We start from the raw sequence: 16,200 nt of genomic DNA, 5'->3' as shown, positions 1-16,200 counted from the left end.
AACAGATGGAAGAGAGGGAAGGATCTTCTGGAAAGGGGAAGTAAAATCAAGGGTAGGGAAGATCTGTCGCAATCAGCATAGAAATAAGGAGGAACAGGTTGTAAAAGTGGTTCAAAAGAAGGAACTTGAGTGTAAGGAAGGGAAACTCCCTGTGATGCATTGAGTTTTAGCTTTCATATGTTCCAGATTCTGCACTGCATTAGTATATAACTCTGAACTTCACATAAAGTGTTAGCAAGTTGTCTTCACAGTTTAGTTAGACAAAACAATCCTTTTCCAGCCCCAGAACCAAGGACACCATTGCAGCTTTGAGCCCAGTGTAAACAGTGGATTGAGGAGAGCAAACTGGGAGGATGGGACTTCATAACCTGAAGCTGTAATTGGACAATTAACCCCAATATGTAAATAGACCAAAACTTATAAAAGTGTGAAAACTCATGATCCCTTCATCTTAGGTGCATCTTGGGTAGAGACATGGCCAGGTTCTTGTTGTGCCCAGGGTGTATCCTTTGGAGGCCTTTTAATAAATACCTGCTTTATTCCTTTAACTCTGTCTGCCCTCTGTTCCAGGTAGCCTCTCTAGGCATCACCTGGAAGGGCAGTGGGGACAGGTGGGGGTCGGTGTCTCCCCCAGGTAACAAGTGACAGCACAAGAGGAAACAGCCTCAAGGTGTGCCAGGGGAGGTTTAAGTTGGATATGAAGGAGAATTGCTGTGAAGGGTTGACAAGCCCTGGAACAGACAGTTGGGGCAGTGGTGTAATCAGCTGGGGGGATTTAAAAACCGCATATATGTGGCATTTGGAAACGTGTTTCCATGGTGCCCAGCAACAGGACGAGGAGCAAAGGCTATAAACTGAAACTCCAGGAGTTTCACCTCAACGTGAAAATTCTTGACATTGAGGATGGCAGGGTCCTCTGGACAGGTGACACAGGATCCAGGTGGGTTTAGAGACTCCAGAGAGAGGGACTCCACATCCTTCCTGCGGTCCCTGCGCAGCCTGTCCCAGTGCCCTGCCATCCTTGGCAGGGTCAGGTTGAACTGAATGATCCCCAGAGCTCCCTTCCAACCCGAACGCTGCCGTGGTTCAGTGACTGATGGGCTGGGCAGTGCTGGGGGACTCGCTGCTCTCCGAAATGGCTCCCGGAGCCATCCCAGCCCTGACAGCGCGGGCTCCCTTCCGTCCCTGCGCCACCCCCGAGGGCCCCGGCATCCCGGCCGCCCCTCTCGGCCCCGGGGGCGGGCGCACGGCGGGCGCAGCCCAGTGGGCGGGGGGGACCGGCCTGGGCGTGGGGGCTCCGCGGAGGCGGGGCCGGGCCGGGCCGAGCCGAGCCGAGCCGAGCCGAGCCCGGGCGAGCCGATCCCGGCTATGGAGGGCTCGGAGCCCGTGCGGGGGGAGATGCGGCGCTTCACCTGGGAGGAGATCGGGCAGCGGAACGGGCGGGGGCCGGCGCCGCAGGAGCGCTGGCTGGTGATCGACAGGAAGGTGTACGACATCAGCCACTTCTGCCGGAGACACCCGGGCGGCTCCCGGGTCATCAGCCACTACGCCGGGCAGGACGCCACGGTGAGCGGCCGGCTGCGGCCCCGGCAGGGAGGGCTGCGGGAGGGATGAGCGCCGAGCAGGGTCCCTGGGGCTGGGAGCTGGGAGCAGGGTCCCTCGGGCTGGGAGCGGGATCCCTGGAGCTGTGAGCAGGGTCCCGGGGACTGGGAGCAGGCACGGAGCCCGTGTCGCACGGCCGGACCCTCGGCTGTGGCACACACGGTACGCGGGGAGCGGTGTGCAAGGGGACACACAGCGCACGCTCCGCCGGGAATTGTTTGGGATTGTTGTTACGAGGAAGCGCTGCTGGAGGAATGACTGAAAAGCCGCAGCCGGGAATAAAAAATAACCCAATCCCCTCGGTAATTTTTGCACGCCGAGCAGTATCGGGTGCTGCCACCCGTGTGGCGCACGCGGTGACAGAGTTGTTGTTTGCCTTCGCCCTCCTCAACTTCCCGAACCCGAGAGATGGCACTAGAGCAGAATATCACTGAAAGTCGTATTTCAGTCACGAAAAAGGAATGAATCACTCGTGTCTGAGTGCCAGCGGCTGTTGCAGAGTGGAGTAAATGCTGCTGGAGTAGGGTGGCTTTGCCAGTGGTGTTTCCTTCCTTTGTCTGCCTGTTCCTTTTCCATGAATCTCTCCAAATGCGCGTGTTTGGACCCAAGGGTGGATATGGGGTGGGAATCCACCTCTAGGATGGTGTTGATGGACTGTGTTTCGGCCAGGCTGGAACTTGAGGTCTCCACGTGAAGATCCCATGGTAGGAATATCATTTAGAGCCAAAAATAACAATTGAATTTGCAACATTTGCGAGGGCAGAGTGCACATGTGCGCTTTCAAAGCCCTGCCACTGGCACAGGTTGCCCAGACAAGTGGTGCAGCCCCATCCCTGGAAGCGTTCCAGGCCTGGCTGGGTGGAGCTTGGAGCAACCTGCACGGTGTCCGTGGATGGGACGAATGAGATGAGTTTTGAGGGGCCTTTCTCACCCGAACATTCTGAGTTTCTGTGAGCAGAAAAGGGTGAGCCCATGGAGTGAGCAGGGCTGCACGGTGGGATTGCAGCCAGCTGCATTCTTTAGGTGATGGTGATGATATCAGTGCCACCGCCGGCTGCAGCTGAACTGCTGACCGCTCAGAAACCCCTGCCAAGTTTTATTTCCCCGTGGTTTTGTCCCTGGGGATCAAAAGAACAAGACTCCACAAAACCAGGAAAAAATGGGAAGTAAAGGAAGAACTCCTCTGATTTCTAGAAGGTGCAGTCAGCCGTCCCCTAACCCCCAGCTGGGATTGCACTCCAGGTTTTACAGCCTCGATGGAAAGGATTGGTCTAAATGTGTGGTACCATCCTCCCCTGCTCTGCCCACATACTCCTCCCCATTTTTCCCCCTTTTCTAATGAGAAAATGCAAATGTTGGTTCCCCTCTCTTTTTCCCTTCTTTATTCAGTGACCGTGAGCAGGGAGGATGCTACAGCTGACCCAGAGCTGGCAATACAAGCCTGATTTTTAACCCCTTTCCTGACCAGAGATCTTTTAAAAGCACTTTTTTTTTTTAAAGCCCACAATGATGGCCTAGTAATTATAGTGATAAACAATGAATGATGCAGGAATCTTACAAAGTGATGCCCAGCAAGCAAATATTGTCCCAGAAAATTAAAAAAACCCACATCCTTAGGTTTAGGGAGATTGTAAAAATATGCTAATTTGGGCATCAGGAGGGAAATGTCAAAAAGGAGGTGAATAGGAGATCAGGAATTAGATGCCAAAGGGCCATGTGTGCCTACAGGATTTGTAATTTAAATATAGGGACAGAATCTGTAGTGATAAAAGCCACTAGTGTTTTTTTTCACCTGGTTGCCATGGAAATTGACACCACATTTAAATAATAAAAGTAACTGGTTTCCCCAACAGGAATCTTTTGAATACTCCAGCATATCATGGAATAGATTTGTTTTGCTGCCACCTGAATGATGGTTTTTCTTCTTCCTGTTCCTCTGTCTGCATTTCAGGATCCTTTCATTGCTTTCCATCTTGACAAGGCACTGGTAAGGAAGTACATGAACCCTCTCCTGATTGGGGAACTGGCACCAGATCAGCCCAGCTTTGAGCCGAGCAAGAACGTGAGTGTCATAAAAACTTGCTTTTGGGGTTGAAATTGTGCTGTTTAACTTTTCTGACTGGCAGGCAGAACTCCTTGTACATAAGATCACAGGATCTCCTGGAATCACTGTTGAAGGTTCATTTCACATCATTATTTGTAGTTTTAGCAAAGATTTGTCTCCAGGTGACCCTCAGCTTTCCCCCTTTTCATCCCTGAGAGGGAAAACTATGCTGCTATTGATGTTCCTGAGGTGTTTTCTGACCAGTGCATGCTTTTGTGTCTCCCCACAGAAAAAGCTGGTGGAGGATTTCCGTGAGCTCCGTGCCACCGTGGAGAGGATGGGGCTTCTCCAGCCCAACCACATCTTTTTCATCCTCTATCTCTGCCACATCTTGATGCTGGATGTTGCAGCCTGGCTCATCATCTGGTATTTTGGAGCATCCTTGGTGCCTTTCCTCTTCTCTGCTGTGCTTCTGGGCACTGTCCAGGTGAGCAACTACACAAAATAAGCCCCAAAATGCCAAATTTGGGACTTGGAGGCTTGTTGCCATCAGGAGGGGACAGATCTTATCATCATGGACTTCCTCAAATCCTGCTTCTCTCTGGATTCCACTAAAAGGCAAAACTACACATGCTGCTGTGGCAGAGCAGGGTTTGCCTCGCTTTTTCCTCCCCGTATTCCATCAAAGCCTTCCTTATTCCAGCCTTGCCCACACGATGAAAGCCGTGCCCCGCTCCTGAGCTCCACGGTGCCAGAACTCCGAGGCAGTGTGCAGGGGCCAAGCCACTGTGTTCCCATGGGAACTTGCAGGGAGTTAGAGGAGAGGGCAGAGCAGCTCTCAAAGCCCCAGCTATTCCTGCCTGGCCAGTGATCCCCTTGGAATTACAAGTACTTGGAGGAGGCAGCAGCAAGCTGCTCCTTAAAGGAGACTTTGTTGCCGATTTCAGAGCAGTTTTGTGAGGGAATAAATGCTGGTTCTCAGCTCTGTGGCTGTTTTTTTTTTCCCGTGACTTTTTTTCCCTTCCTCATGGAAACAACTGTCCAGGACTAAAAGTCATTAGGCAGAGTCTGGAGTGCACTGGTGTGTAGTGAAAAAGGAGAGCTGGGATTGGGCCCTGGCAGTGGAAGTGCTTTTGCTATCCAGGGATATGCTGTGAGGAGCGTGGGAGAGGGAGAAGAAAGCCCTTTTCATACACAGACCCTCCTGGCAGCTCGTTTTCCCCAGCAGCACTGTTGTATTCTTCATTCCAGGCCCAGGCTGGCTGGCTGCAGCATGATTTTGGACACCTGTCAGTGTTCAGCAAGTCCAGGTGGAACCACTGGGTGCACAAGTTCGTCATCGGCCACCTCAAGGTGAGCACTGGCTGTGGGCAGGGGCTGCCAGAGCCCTGCTCTGCCACCAGAACCAATCCCAGGGTAAGGAGGGAACCGAGGGCAGAAGATCCACCTTCTGTAGGGCACTTTCTCCTCATCCATTCCCACAGGGAGCCCCGGCCAGCTGGTGGAATCACCTCCACTTCCAGCACCACGCCAAGCCCAACTGCTTCCGGAAGGATCCCGATGTCAACATGCACCCCTTGTTTTTTGCTCTGGGGAAAACCCTCTCTGTGGAGGTGAGACCGGAGAGAAGCTGGGAAGTGACAGCAATGGGATTCAAATTTGGGAAGCTACAGAGAACTTGGACACTAATTAGTATGATTTTATATGGGGTGCTACTTTGCCTTCCACTACTCCCTAATATTCCTCAGTAATATTCCAGTAATTCTGAGACCTTTGTATTCTTAAAGCTTCACTCAAAGTTATTTTTGCAGTGTTGGAAGATAAGAATGAAATATTTGCCACAATTACAAGTTCCTATTGCCCTTGATGAAAGAATTTCAGTTTTATGAAGATCAGAACTACAAGTTTTTCTCTTTTGCCAAGATCAGTGTGACTAATTGTAGTGATCTGGGGATCAGATGGGAAGCAGCAGATGACAAGCCAGGGCTGTCTGGAACTTTTACAATTCCTGATCAAAGAAGCTATTTCAATGGTCTCAGCCTGGCAGTGGGTGTCACAGTGGTTGCCATCCGGAGTCCAGTTCTGTTTCTGGTACAGCTCTGCAGTTAAATGAGTGGCTTTAGCATTTGCTGTCCTTTAAAAAAAAGATATGTAAATTCATAGTGTCACTTTTAAATGCTCTGATTTGTATTGAAATTAAGGGATGAGCTATTGGGAATTAATTTGAGCATGTACAGTGATATGGCATTCCTTAAGGAAGCCAGTGACTTGATCTGTTATGTTTGTACAGCAAACATTGAAAAATTAGCAGCCTCAGAGGGAAGATAATCTGTTCATCCTCATTCTTGTGGACACAGTTTCATGCTTAGATGCTCACTTCTCTGTTTTCCAGAGTAATTGCAAGGAGATGGGAGTTCCACGCACTGCCATCCTCATTAACAGTATCATAACAGTACCATAGCCTGGGGTTCTTTAGTTCTGAAGCTCTGCTTTGTCAGCAAACTGTTTGTGTGGGTTTCTATTTCAGCATTTTTAGGCAGCTTGTGCCCTCTGTAGGGGCAGAGCTTCCTGTGCAGGTCGCTGTGTGCGTACAAGGCACTGCCCAGCCCCTTCTGCAGGGTAAAAACTCTTCCAGGGGATGGTGGATGCTGGCTTGGTTGGATAGAACATCTCCTGGAAGTTTAGGAGTGTGTGCACAGGTGTCTTCATGGCCTGAGTAATTTGTGTATTTTAACAGCTTGGTGTGCAAAAGAAGAAATTCATGCCTTACAACCACCAGCACAAGTACTTCTTCATCAGTGAGTAACCTCCCCCTGTGCAGTTCCATGGCCAGCAGTCACTCTGCCCCTTGTTTTCTCATTCCATCCCATCCTGCTGGGATAATTCATGGCTCTGTTTGTCCCTGCAGTCGGTCCCCCAGCGCTGGTGCCCCTTTATTTCCAGTGGTACATCTTCTACTTCGCCGTGCAGCGGAAGCAGTGGGTGGTGAGTCAGCTCCACGGGGGCCAGGGGGGCTTCTCCTGGGTTTAGGGATTAATTCCAGTGCCAGATTTACTGGGAGGTGTGTGTGTGTGTGCAGCAAAGGATGTGGGTATAGATTTGGGAATGGTGTTTGCCAAAGGGGGATCTTCCACAGCCTTTCTTTGTGAAAGATCCTCTGGGGAATAAAAGATGTTCTCTGGTGTTCTGGGTTTAGGGTTTCTCACTGCTTAGTTCCTCTTTAGATCCAGGGGAAAATGTGGTGCTTTAGAGCATGTTCTGTCTGGTGTTGGCCCTCTGCTGGGCTCATGGAACCAGGATAATTCCTGAGCACAGGGAATGGTGTCAGGTTACTTTGTGATGAGTCTGGGGAGGAAAAATTGATCAGTAGAAGATGTTATGGGAGATTTTAAAGGGAATGATGGTAAATTCAGAAGTCAGAAATTCTTCCTTCTAATGAAGTTTTGCCTGTCCCCTGTACTGCAGGACCTGGCCTGGATGCTGTCCTTCTACATCCGATTCTACCTCACCTACTTGCCCTTCCTGGGTGTGAAGGGTACCCTGGGGCTCCACCTGCTAGTCAGGTATCATCCAACTGACAATTCCAACGTTTTCTCTGCCTAGTTTGTATCAATCCTTCGTGTCAGCTTCTCTCCAGCCCCCTGGTTATTTTTCTCATCACTCCCTGTTCTTCTCTGTCCTGATCCTTTCGGTGGGACAGGGGTGATTTCTTGTCAGGCTGCAGGAGGTGGAAGGTGTGTGTAGGTCTGATCTGTTTGTGTTTCTGGTATTTATTTTGTCAGGCAACAACCAGCTGGTGTGTGCACAAGTGTTTTGTACTGACTTGTCACATCATGGGTGTGTGATCCGAGATGGTTTTTTGTTTTTGACAGGTTTATAGAAAGCAACTGGTTTGTCTGGGTCACACAAATGAATCACATCCCCATGCACATTGATTATGATAAGAATGTGGACTGGTTCTCTACCCAGGTGAGACCTTATTTATGGAGATATATGACAGTTCTGGGTGTGTAAAATCCATCTATCTCAACCTGGCCAGCTTGTGTTGGCTGGAAATAACTCCTGAAGCTGTTGTGTCCAGCCAGAATTCCTGGGGGGATGAAAAACCTGTGTTTGAGACAGGGCATTGCTAAAATAATACTTAAAACAGGACTTCTGTTTTTTTCTTTCAGCTCCAGGCAACCTGCAATGTTCATCAGTCCTTCTTCAATGACTGGTTCAGTGGCCACCTGAACTTCCAGATCGAGCACCAGTGAGTGGAAACAGGGCTTGGGAATAGTTCCATGGAGTGCTAGATACACCAGGGCTGAAGAGCCTTCAAGGTCCCTCTATCAGCTGAGACAGGAACAAAAGATAATGTGGGTTCATTTTGTGCTCTTTGTGTGGGGGCAGAGCACCACTTCAGATCTAAGCTGCATGGCACAGGGGGGAGAATTCCCAGCACAGGCACTGAAGGGACACGAGAGGGACATTGCAGAGCACCCATGGCTTTGGCACAAGGGGAGCTGGGGCACTTCCAGAATTAAACCCAGCAGCAGGGCCAGGATTCCATGTGGTGGTGAGGGATGCCATTGAATCAGCACCTCCTTTTCCCACAGCCTTTTCCCTACAATGCCACGGCACAACTACTGGAAGGTGGCCCCTCTGGTGAAGTCCCTGTGTGCCAAGCATGGCATTGAGTACCAGTGCAAGCCTCTGCTCACAGCCTTCGCAGACATCGTGCAGTGAGTATTGACCCGCCGTGCTCCCAAGGCAGGGGCTGTGGAGGAAAAAGGGGAGGGAACAGACAGGGAGGGGCAGCTCTACAGGTCCCTTCTGACCCAAATCACTTCATGATCTCCTTTGCTTCGCCTGTAGACTTCTCCCCATGAGACTCTGGTTGGAACGTGGGTTCATTCCCTTGTTTCTGTCTTGGCAGCTCTTTGAAAGATTCAGGAGAGCTCTGGCTCGATGCTTATCTACATAAGTAAGCAGCAGTGGGTCCCTGCAGAGGAATTCCCCAGCCTTGCTGCCTCCTGTGGTGGTCACCCTGAAGATCCTGCACTGAGGAGAGCTGGCTAACCCAGATTTGGGGAGGTGGTGCTGCTTAATTCCATGGATGAATGTAATTAATATGATTTTTCCTTTTTTTGGTTGGTTTTCTTTTTTTGTTGTTTTTTTTTGTAATATGTGCTCTTAACTTTTTTCTTGTGCTTCTTTCATTCCTCTTCTCTGGTGCTGAGTGCTGGGGAGAAGCTGGATGGAGGAGGTTGTGTCCCACCAAGCTGAGTGCAGCTTTGGGACTGGGAACAGATTCCTTTCCATCTGCTGATCCTTCATTTATTGAGTATATAGGAAGGAAGCTTCTTATCTAACATAGGCTTTTTGGGGTGGCTCTCACTGTGAGTGTAGTAAGAAAGTTGGGACAGTGTGAAATCAAGGAATGTGGGAATTAGGGAAATGTGGAAGCTCTAAGGAATTGTGTAGGTTCAGTATTTTCAAATCCCTGTTTGTAATAGGGAGCTCCCAGACCAATTTGTACATATGTGGGTGGGGAGGTGCAGGCAACAGCTCTCTAGGAACAGGATCTAGTTAGAGCTCTAATTGAGGTAGGGAAACAGGAAAGTGGAGGTTTTTCCATGGGCTGTATTCTGTGGTAATGCTGCCCTCCACATCTCTGGAAGCCTCTGGGTTATTTGGCCACTGGTGACATTCCAGGAGGATCTGCAAGGGGTTTCCTCCGTGCCAGACTTTGGAGTGTTGTGAAGCCATTACTGAGTCAGAAGAGAGAGAAATCTGTCCTGTCCACACCCAGGATCCCTACAGGAGTGACAGAGGAAGTGAAAGCATTCCAGATCAGGCTGGACAAGGCTTGGAGCAGCCTAGTTCAGTGGAATACAATAAACCATGGCAAGGGGTGGAATGAGCTGAGGTTTAAGGTCCCTTCCAACCCAAATCATTCTACAATGATTCTGTGTGAAGGGTGATCATAATCACTCTTGATTTGTGCCTGAAGCTTTGGGCTTTTTTGGACCTCTGGGTGATTTTTTAAAAGGAGAGAACTCCTGCCTCCTGGCCCATGGAAAGTGAGGCATTCCTGCCTGAGCAGCAGACAAATCTAAGTTAGAAAGGTGGTGGGGGTCAGATTGCTGTTTAAAAGTGTTTAACTTTCCATTCAGCTGCATATCCACAGGCACTCCTCAGCCAAAACATTGCTGGTCTCCCTCTCTTGGATGATGTGCCTTCCAAACACATCCCAATCCTGTGGGATTTACTGAATACCTTACTGCCTTTCCTGGGGCCTTTTAGTTTACTGCCCCAACGTTACAGATGCCAAGCCAGGATGTAGCACCTGCCACATCACTGAGGAGGATGCTCCATCACCCTGGTCCACCAGGGACTGGTGGATTAGAATCCAGGAGGGATGGGTTGATGTTGAGGAATTTTTTTCCCAATCAACATCCAAAAGGAGGATGAGGTGTTGACAGAATGGAAGAAATAGATCTTCTCAGGCCAAGAGTGTTGTTAAGCACAGGATAGAATTGTAATGGGAATAATAATACTGTCATACCTGTATAATATATATAATATTGTTATTGTTATAATAAGATATTGTTATATAATAACAATACATCATGCAATCAAATACTTGTTGATTAAGACCATAGAGAAAGTGGGCCTTAGTTATTGTTTTACCTTGGTTTTTTCCTGCTCCATTTCTTTCCCTCATATTGCAACTGTGGATGGAGGAAAGTCTATTAATAAAATTCCTTATCTTACCAATTTGTGCTGTCATCAGAGTAAAATACATCTGTGCAAGAGTCTTCACTCTGTAAAAGGTGGAACAAATGGCTGTCCACAACTACAGAGAGAGAACTGTCATAAACCTCTTTCTCCAGAATGTGCTTCTCCTGTGTTTTCCCTGCTACAATAAAGAGGGAACATTCACCATACAATAAACCGAATGCCTGGATAACCAGGAAAAATAACACAGATGAGCAAATTCACAATCCTGAAGAGTAAGAGTGAAAGGGGACCTGACTCAACATAACCAGGTATGAATGTGCTGAGTTTCCTGGAAGTTATCCAGGCTCGAGAAGAGTTCTCCAGAGAGTTTTCCAGGCTGAGGAAATACACTGAATTACACGACCTTGGAAGAACACCAGCCCAAACTTTGCCATCTAGTGGAAACCTTTTGGCCTTAAAAATGGAACCTAAACATTTTGGAATAGCCACAGGGTGGCACTCAGACACCAGAAGGGGAGGAGGACATCTCAAAGAATCAGAAGGGAAGGATCAGATCATGAAAGAGACTTGGCAAGGGCATAGAGTGACAGAACAAGGGGGAATGGCTTCAAACTGAAAGAAGTTTAGGTGGGGTAGTGGGAAGGAATTCTTCCCTGTGAGGGTGGTGAGGCCCCAGTACAGGTTGCCAGGGGAAGCTGTGGCTGTCCCTGGATCCCTGGAAGTGTCCAAGGCTGGGTTGGACTGTGCTTGGAGGAACCTGAGATAGTGGGAGGTGTCCCTGCTCATGGCAGGAAGAAGAGGACATTGTTCCTGAAGATGTCAGAGGTTCATAAGGCTTTGAAGATTGTCCAGTTAAGTGGAATATGATCGGACAAAGAGGTGCCTCCAACCTGGAATAAGTAGCTTTTTCCAAATCAGGGAGGAACATCATCAGCAATGGAGCAACTGGAATTGCAAAAATGTCAGGGTGATGTTCATACAGTTAAGGGTGATGGGGCAACTGAAAGTTGCTGTAGTTTTCCCCTTGCCAACACCCACCCATTTGAACTTGTTAATGGTGTGGATTTGCAGTCCTTGCCCAACTTGTGGATGTGTTTGCATCCATTATCCCAAATTCCTGAAGAGGGAAATGGTTTTCTTTATGGAATTTTCCCCACCTTTAGAAAAGTAGGGGAAATCAAGCTGATTGTAGATCCCACAGGATGGATGATGAACACAGCTGAGTCTCTCATAAACAAGAGGATTTGCTGCTTCCCAAGGTTCTTTTACAAGGAACATAAAGAGATTTCATGACAGTCAGGTGTAGAGGACAAGTGCAGTAATGCAAGACTGCTTATGGGTGGGAAAGGAAGAGGATTACACTGGAAGAGATTTTGCTGGGATTTGCATCTCCTGCAGGGACTGGTATTAAATGTTCAGAAAATAGGGAGGAATTTCCACCAAGAATAGTTTTGAAACAGCAACAGGTAATGATACACCCGTGACAGCTTATATGAAATGCTGGTTATGATGGTGCCCCTTAGGCAAAATTTCCAAAGGTCTGATTGATCCATAGTAATCTCCCTTGGCCTTGCTCCCAAGAACTAGCCCGGCTTTTTGATTTTTGCAGCTTATCATTTAGGCTCTTGCCAGTTGTGATTTTTTTGGTGAGAGAATAAAACTCAGCATTCCCTGAGCCAATAAAAGAAGAGGCAGTGACCTGATCATAAAATGAGAAATTTTAGAGCAGAGAATACTTCAATCTGTCAGTAAGAAAGAAATATTCAGCAGCATGATCTGAGGTGTGGATCAATACCAGTTCAAGATACAGTGTAAGTGCAAATTCTAAGTACCAAGGTTAATTAGTCCAATTAGCAGGAGCAGTGCTAGATTGTCCTCTAAGGCTAATATAAAAATTCAAGAATAACTCAATTTTATGAGTGATAATTCCTTGTATAATGTTTGCTTTGACTCAGGAAGAGATCAGGGCAGGCCTGTGGGCAGTATTATCCTAATTAGGTCAGCTCCTGCATAATAGACTTTTTCAGATGAGCACTAACCCATCATTTAGCTGCAGACCAAGATAGAGTGATAAATTCTTCTGGCAAGAAGGGGTGCCAATGTTCTAACAAGTGAGCCTGAATTCCTTTCCAGGATCGTCTCCCAGTTGGTTAGGAAAAAGAAACAAGGTGAGGTAAGAAATGCTGGGTGTTGCCCAAGTAAAATAAAAGGTGAGTGGAGATCTGCAATGAGCTCAGGTTTTGACATTGTTTTGTTCCCTCTTCTCCCCTCATCCATAGAGGAAGATCAAAAACATGTGAGACTAGAAAGCCACAGGTATTTCTGTCTTCAGCAAATATTCCAAAATTGCCAAAATAAAATTATGGGGCTTAGATCCCTAGCAAGGAGGGGAGAAACAAACACAGGAGAGCATTTTTGAGGGATGAGGGACAACCTGTGAGGCTGATTGGGAATAGAAAGAACAGTGAAAAGGTCATGGAACTACAAGTAGGAGTTGCTACTTGTAGTAACTTCAGCAATTTAGTAATTGCTAAAGTGTCAAAGGAAAATTAAATTTTGCAAAAGAAGAAACAAAATATGAAAACTATGAGTGGTGCCCTTGCAGGCAGGGTAGGATGTAGAAGTTTAAGGATGAGGGACGTCTCTGAGGCAAAATATTTACATTGCCCTAAGAATACACCCCAAAATATGTGGCTGAGGAAGGACAGAGGCAGATGGTGAATGCCAGGGAAGGAATAATGGCCAAATATTGGCTGTGCCATGTTTATTGCAGAGGCTGGAAGGTGGCCCACAGGAAGGTCAGAGAGAGGAAGGTGCTCTGAGTGTAGGCCATGGAGCCACCGTGGGTGTTTTAATCCTGGCTTAGGCCACCTTGTTCCTAATTAAGGTTGCACAAACCAAGTATTAAACTTTCGAGCATGGGCACCTTTTGTGGAGTTTCTCTTCTGTGGATGCCCAGTTTCAGGCAGCCAGAGCATTCACAAGTTTGTAAGCAGTGGGTGCTCTGCACTGGGCACAGGAAATGCAACAAAAATGCTGCCTGGTCTGAAAAAAAACCAACCACAAATACACAACAGTGAGAAAACAAAATGGGTTTGTTACGGGCATTTAACAATTTTGACTTGGATCATGTTATGTCTTACTCTTTGTAACAATGTAGAGCACTTGGGAGAGGAGAGTTGCAGAATTTATGACTTTAGATCAGCTTAATTTAGATCTCAAAGCCACAAAAGAGCCCCTGGGATTCTGATTCTTCATTCTTCTGATTCTTTCGTGAAGCTGAAGGGTGCAAAGGGTTTATTTCATAGGAGTTGCAAAAAAAATTATATAATATGTGTTTTAATGCAATTTAATGTTCTGTGGGGAGATTTAGATGAGAAGGTTCACAGGACTTATTACAGAGCCTAATTTTAGCCCTCATTCTAATTAGCATCTCAGGGTTTTATTGTTTACTCATAAAATGCAACCAAAAGCTGGGAGGGAAGGTGTGGCTTTCCCAGGTGTTTTTTTTCCTCTTTTGCAAAGGGTGTGAAGATGGTTTTCACAGAGAAAAAAAACCCTGTGTTAATTTACGATTGATATCTGGACTAAGGAATGAAACAAAATTGATAAAAATTTTTAATATCTGAGCAAATTAAATCCCGCAGGGCAGGGTGTCCATTACAAACTTGACTCTGTCTATAAAAAAACCCTTTGGTTTTGCTTTAGGTTTCTCTTTCCATTTAATGGGACATGGTATTGCTGGTAAGTAGCTCCATCTGAGGTGCAGGGTGGTATTTCATCAACATCGAATATATTAAAAAAGGGAAAACCTGGTCCTTTTCTCCTCCTGACTGACATGATGCCTTATGTTTTTATCCAAAAGCAGTAAATTACTAGAGTCTTTTTCCTTTCCAAAACAAAATTTTGCCAACTGTGCAAGTTTTTTATCACTTGAAAAGATTGTAAAGATCTTTCTGAATGCAGCTTTTTCTTGAATTATGGATTCCCCATTAAGTTTTGTTCTGGAGATAAAATAATTTTAATTATTTCTATTTCCTGGCTGTGTTTGGGATGAGGCACATCACAGTCACAGAAGAGGGAGCCTTGAAGGAGAGTCCATGAAATCCAGGAAGAAAAACAGACTCTGTGCACAGGAATGTGTGTGCTGACTGTGGATGGATCAGGTAATTTCCTTGGAGCCACTGTAGGGCAGAGCATTCCTGAACCCTCCACAATCCTGTGAGCTCCATTCCAGAGTCCCTTGAGGACAAACTCTTCAAAGCATAGTTATGTTATATAAATTAGGTGGTATTATTTTAGGTATAAATGTTATATAAATTATATAAATTAGGTTATATAAATTACCTGCCTTCTGATGCAGAGACATCTCAGATCATCTCTGCTTTGATCAAAGATGCTGTTCCATGGCTCCAGAGCAGCCAGGACAGGGCAGAGAGGCTCAGCTCTGCTTCCAGAAGGAAGTGCAGGTGTACTTGTAGATGCTCATCCAAGGTCACACTTTTCCAGCTTTCCCCACTGTTGACACCTAATTCTGGAGACCTGTTCAGCCCAAAACTGTTTATCTTCTATCTAACAACTCTGGTGAGGCTCTACACTTCATAAAGTAGAGATTATGCACCCAGTTTTGCCTGGGAGCCCCATTGAGAGGTGTTCCCAATTGCAAGGCTCCATGAAAACCCTGTAAAAAAGTGAGACAGTATTACTCAGAACCTAAAGATTCTCTCTGGAAAAGAAGATTTTCTTAGAAACAAGAATCATTAATTCTTGCTGGAAAAACCTCTAAGATCATCAACCACTTCCAAATGTTCTGGGGTATTTCAGTACCAGATTTATTTTCGGATTTATTTATTTATTTATCTCCAGTGGATTAAGTGTAAGCTGCAAACATTTACGTGCCAGACAATAAAAGGGCTGAGGCAGCAACTGCCAGCTGAGCAGTCACGTAGTGTCCTTCTGGAAATCTGGGAAACTGTCAGGAGCCTGAGCAAGGAGGCTCTGAGTCACGGGAGCAGGGCTGGGGAGCAGCCCTGTGCACGTGTACCAGCTCCCGGGAGCGCAGGACACGCTTCTTGGCAGGTGTGTGGGCAGCGGTTGCAGAACACCGAGTGTGGTGTAAATTCACTTCAACAGGTTTCTCAATCCTTGTTCTGGGTGAGCAGGACCATGCCTTTCACTGTCTGAGCTTCTGGAATCAGTTTGGTAACCCGGATCATATAGACAGAGGCAGCTTCTGCTTTCACATTGGGAAGGGATTTTATTTTAATTTAACAGAATATCAGTGGGTATTACAGGCCCCTCTGGATGGGATCTGATGCTGAATAAATTTGGACTATAAATATTTATACACACTGTCAATACAGAGGACAATCATCTTAGAGTTCCCAAACTTAATTCCACCAGTTTGGTGCATGCTGGCACCCACAGTGTTAACAGTGAAAGTCACAGCTGCTGACTGTGGGTATAGACAGAGACATCCCATATTTTTTCACTCCAACACATTCCTGGCTCTTTATCCTGCATCTCCTCGAGGACCGAAACCAAACCCCACATTTTTATCTCCTTTTCAGACATGTTCAAGTCTGAATATAGGGCCATGGGAAGGATTTTTTGTACTTTCAGCCAGCTATGGAGTAACTTGATATTTTCACATGTGCACAAAACCTCACATCTGCACGAAATTGCGCAAACTGTTGCATATTTTATTGCCACCACCTCAAGTACTGAACATTGATTTAGGTAAGACTCTGCACATGTACATAGATCATGAACACATCATTAGCGTGGACACTCTCAGCCTTTATTTAGAGCAAGATAAAGAGTTACAA

The 16,200-nt window shown here is 46.8% G+C and overlaps 1 protein-coding gene across 1 annotated transcript; it reads left to right on the top strand.

Annotated features, from left to right (window-relative positions):
* The first annotated feature begins 1,337 nt into the window (after positions 1-1,337).
* Positions 1,338-10,408, top strand: LOC134419218 (acyl-CoA (8-3)-desaturase-like). The gene is made up of 12 exons (XM_063158238.1): positions 1,338-1,566; positions 3,554-3,664; positions 3,936-4,133; positions 4,898-4,999; positions 5,131-5,259; positions 6,384-6,444; positions 6,555-6,631; positions 7,112-7,209; positions 7,519-7,615; positions 7,819-7,898; positions 8,245-8,370; positions 8,565-10,408. Exons 1-12 carry the CDS (start codon positions 1,369-1,371, stop codon positions 8,614-8,616), a joined length of 1,329 nt encoding a protein of 442 aa, XP_063014308.1. The 5' UTR covers positions 1,338-1,368; the 3' UTR covers positions 8,617-10,408.
* The last annotated feature ends 5,792 nt before the right edge of the window (positions 10,409-16,200 follow it).

This window comes from Melospiza melodia, chromosome 6 (assembly GCF_035770615.1).
Source record: "Melospiza melodia melodia isolate bMelMel2 chromosome 6, bMelMel2.pri, whole genome shotgun sequence".
NCBI classification, from domain to species: Eukaryota; Metazoa; Chordata; class Aves; order Passeriformes; family Passerellidae; genus Melospiza; species Melospiza melodia.
Note: the sequence above shows the minus strand (reverse complement) of the source record. Positions and strands in the feature narration are given on the sequence as shown.

Excerpts from the sequence above, each read along its gene's own strand:
- LOC134419218 (XM_063158238.1), top strand. The coding sequence starts at position 1,369 with ATGGAGGGCTCGGAGCCCGTGCGGGGGGAGATGCGGCGCTTCACCTGG. Across the intron at positions 4,134-4,897 it reads TGCTTCTGGGCACTGTCCAG|GCCCAGGCTGGCTGGCTGCA; the intron begins GTGAGCAACTAC and ends TCTTCATTCCAG. Across the intron at positions 7,899-8,244 it reads AACTTCCAGATCGAGCACCA|CCTTTTCCCTACAATGCCAC; the intron begins GTGAGTGGAAAC and ends CTTTTCCCACAG.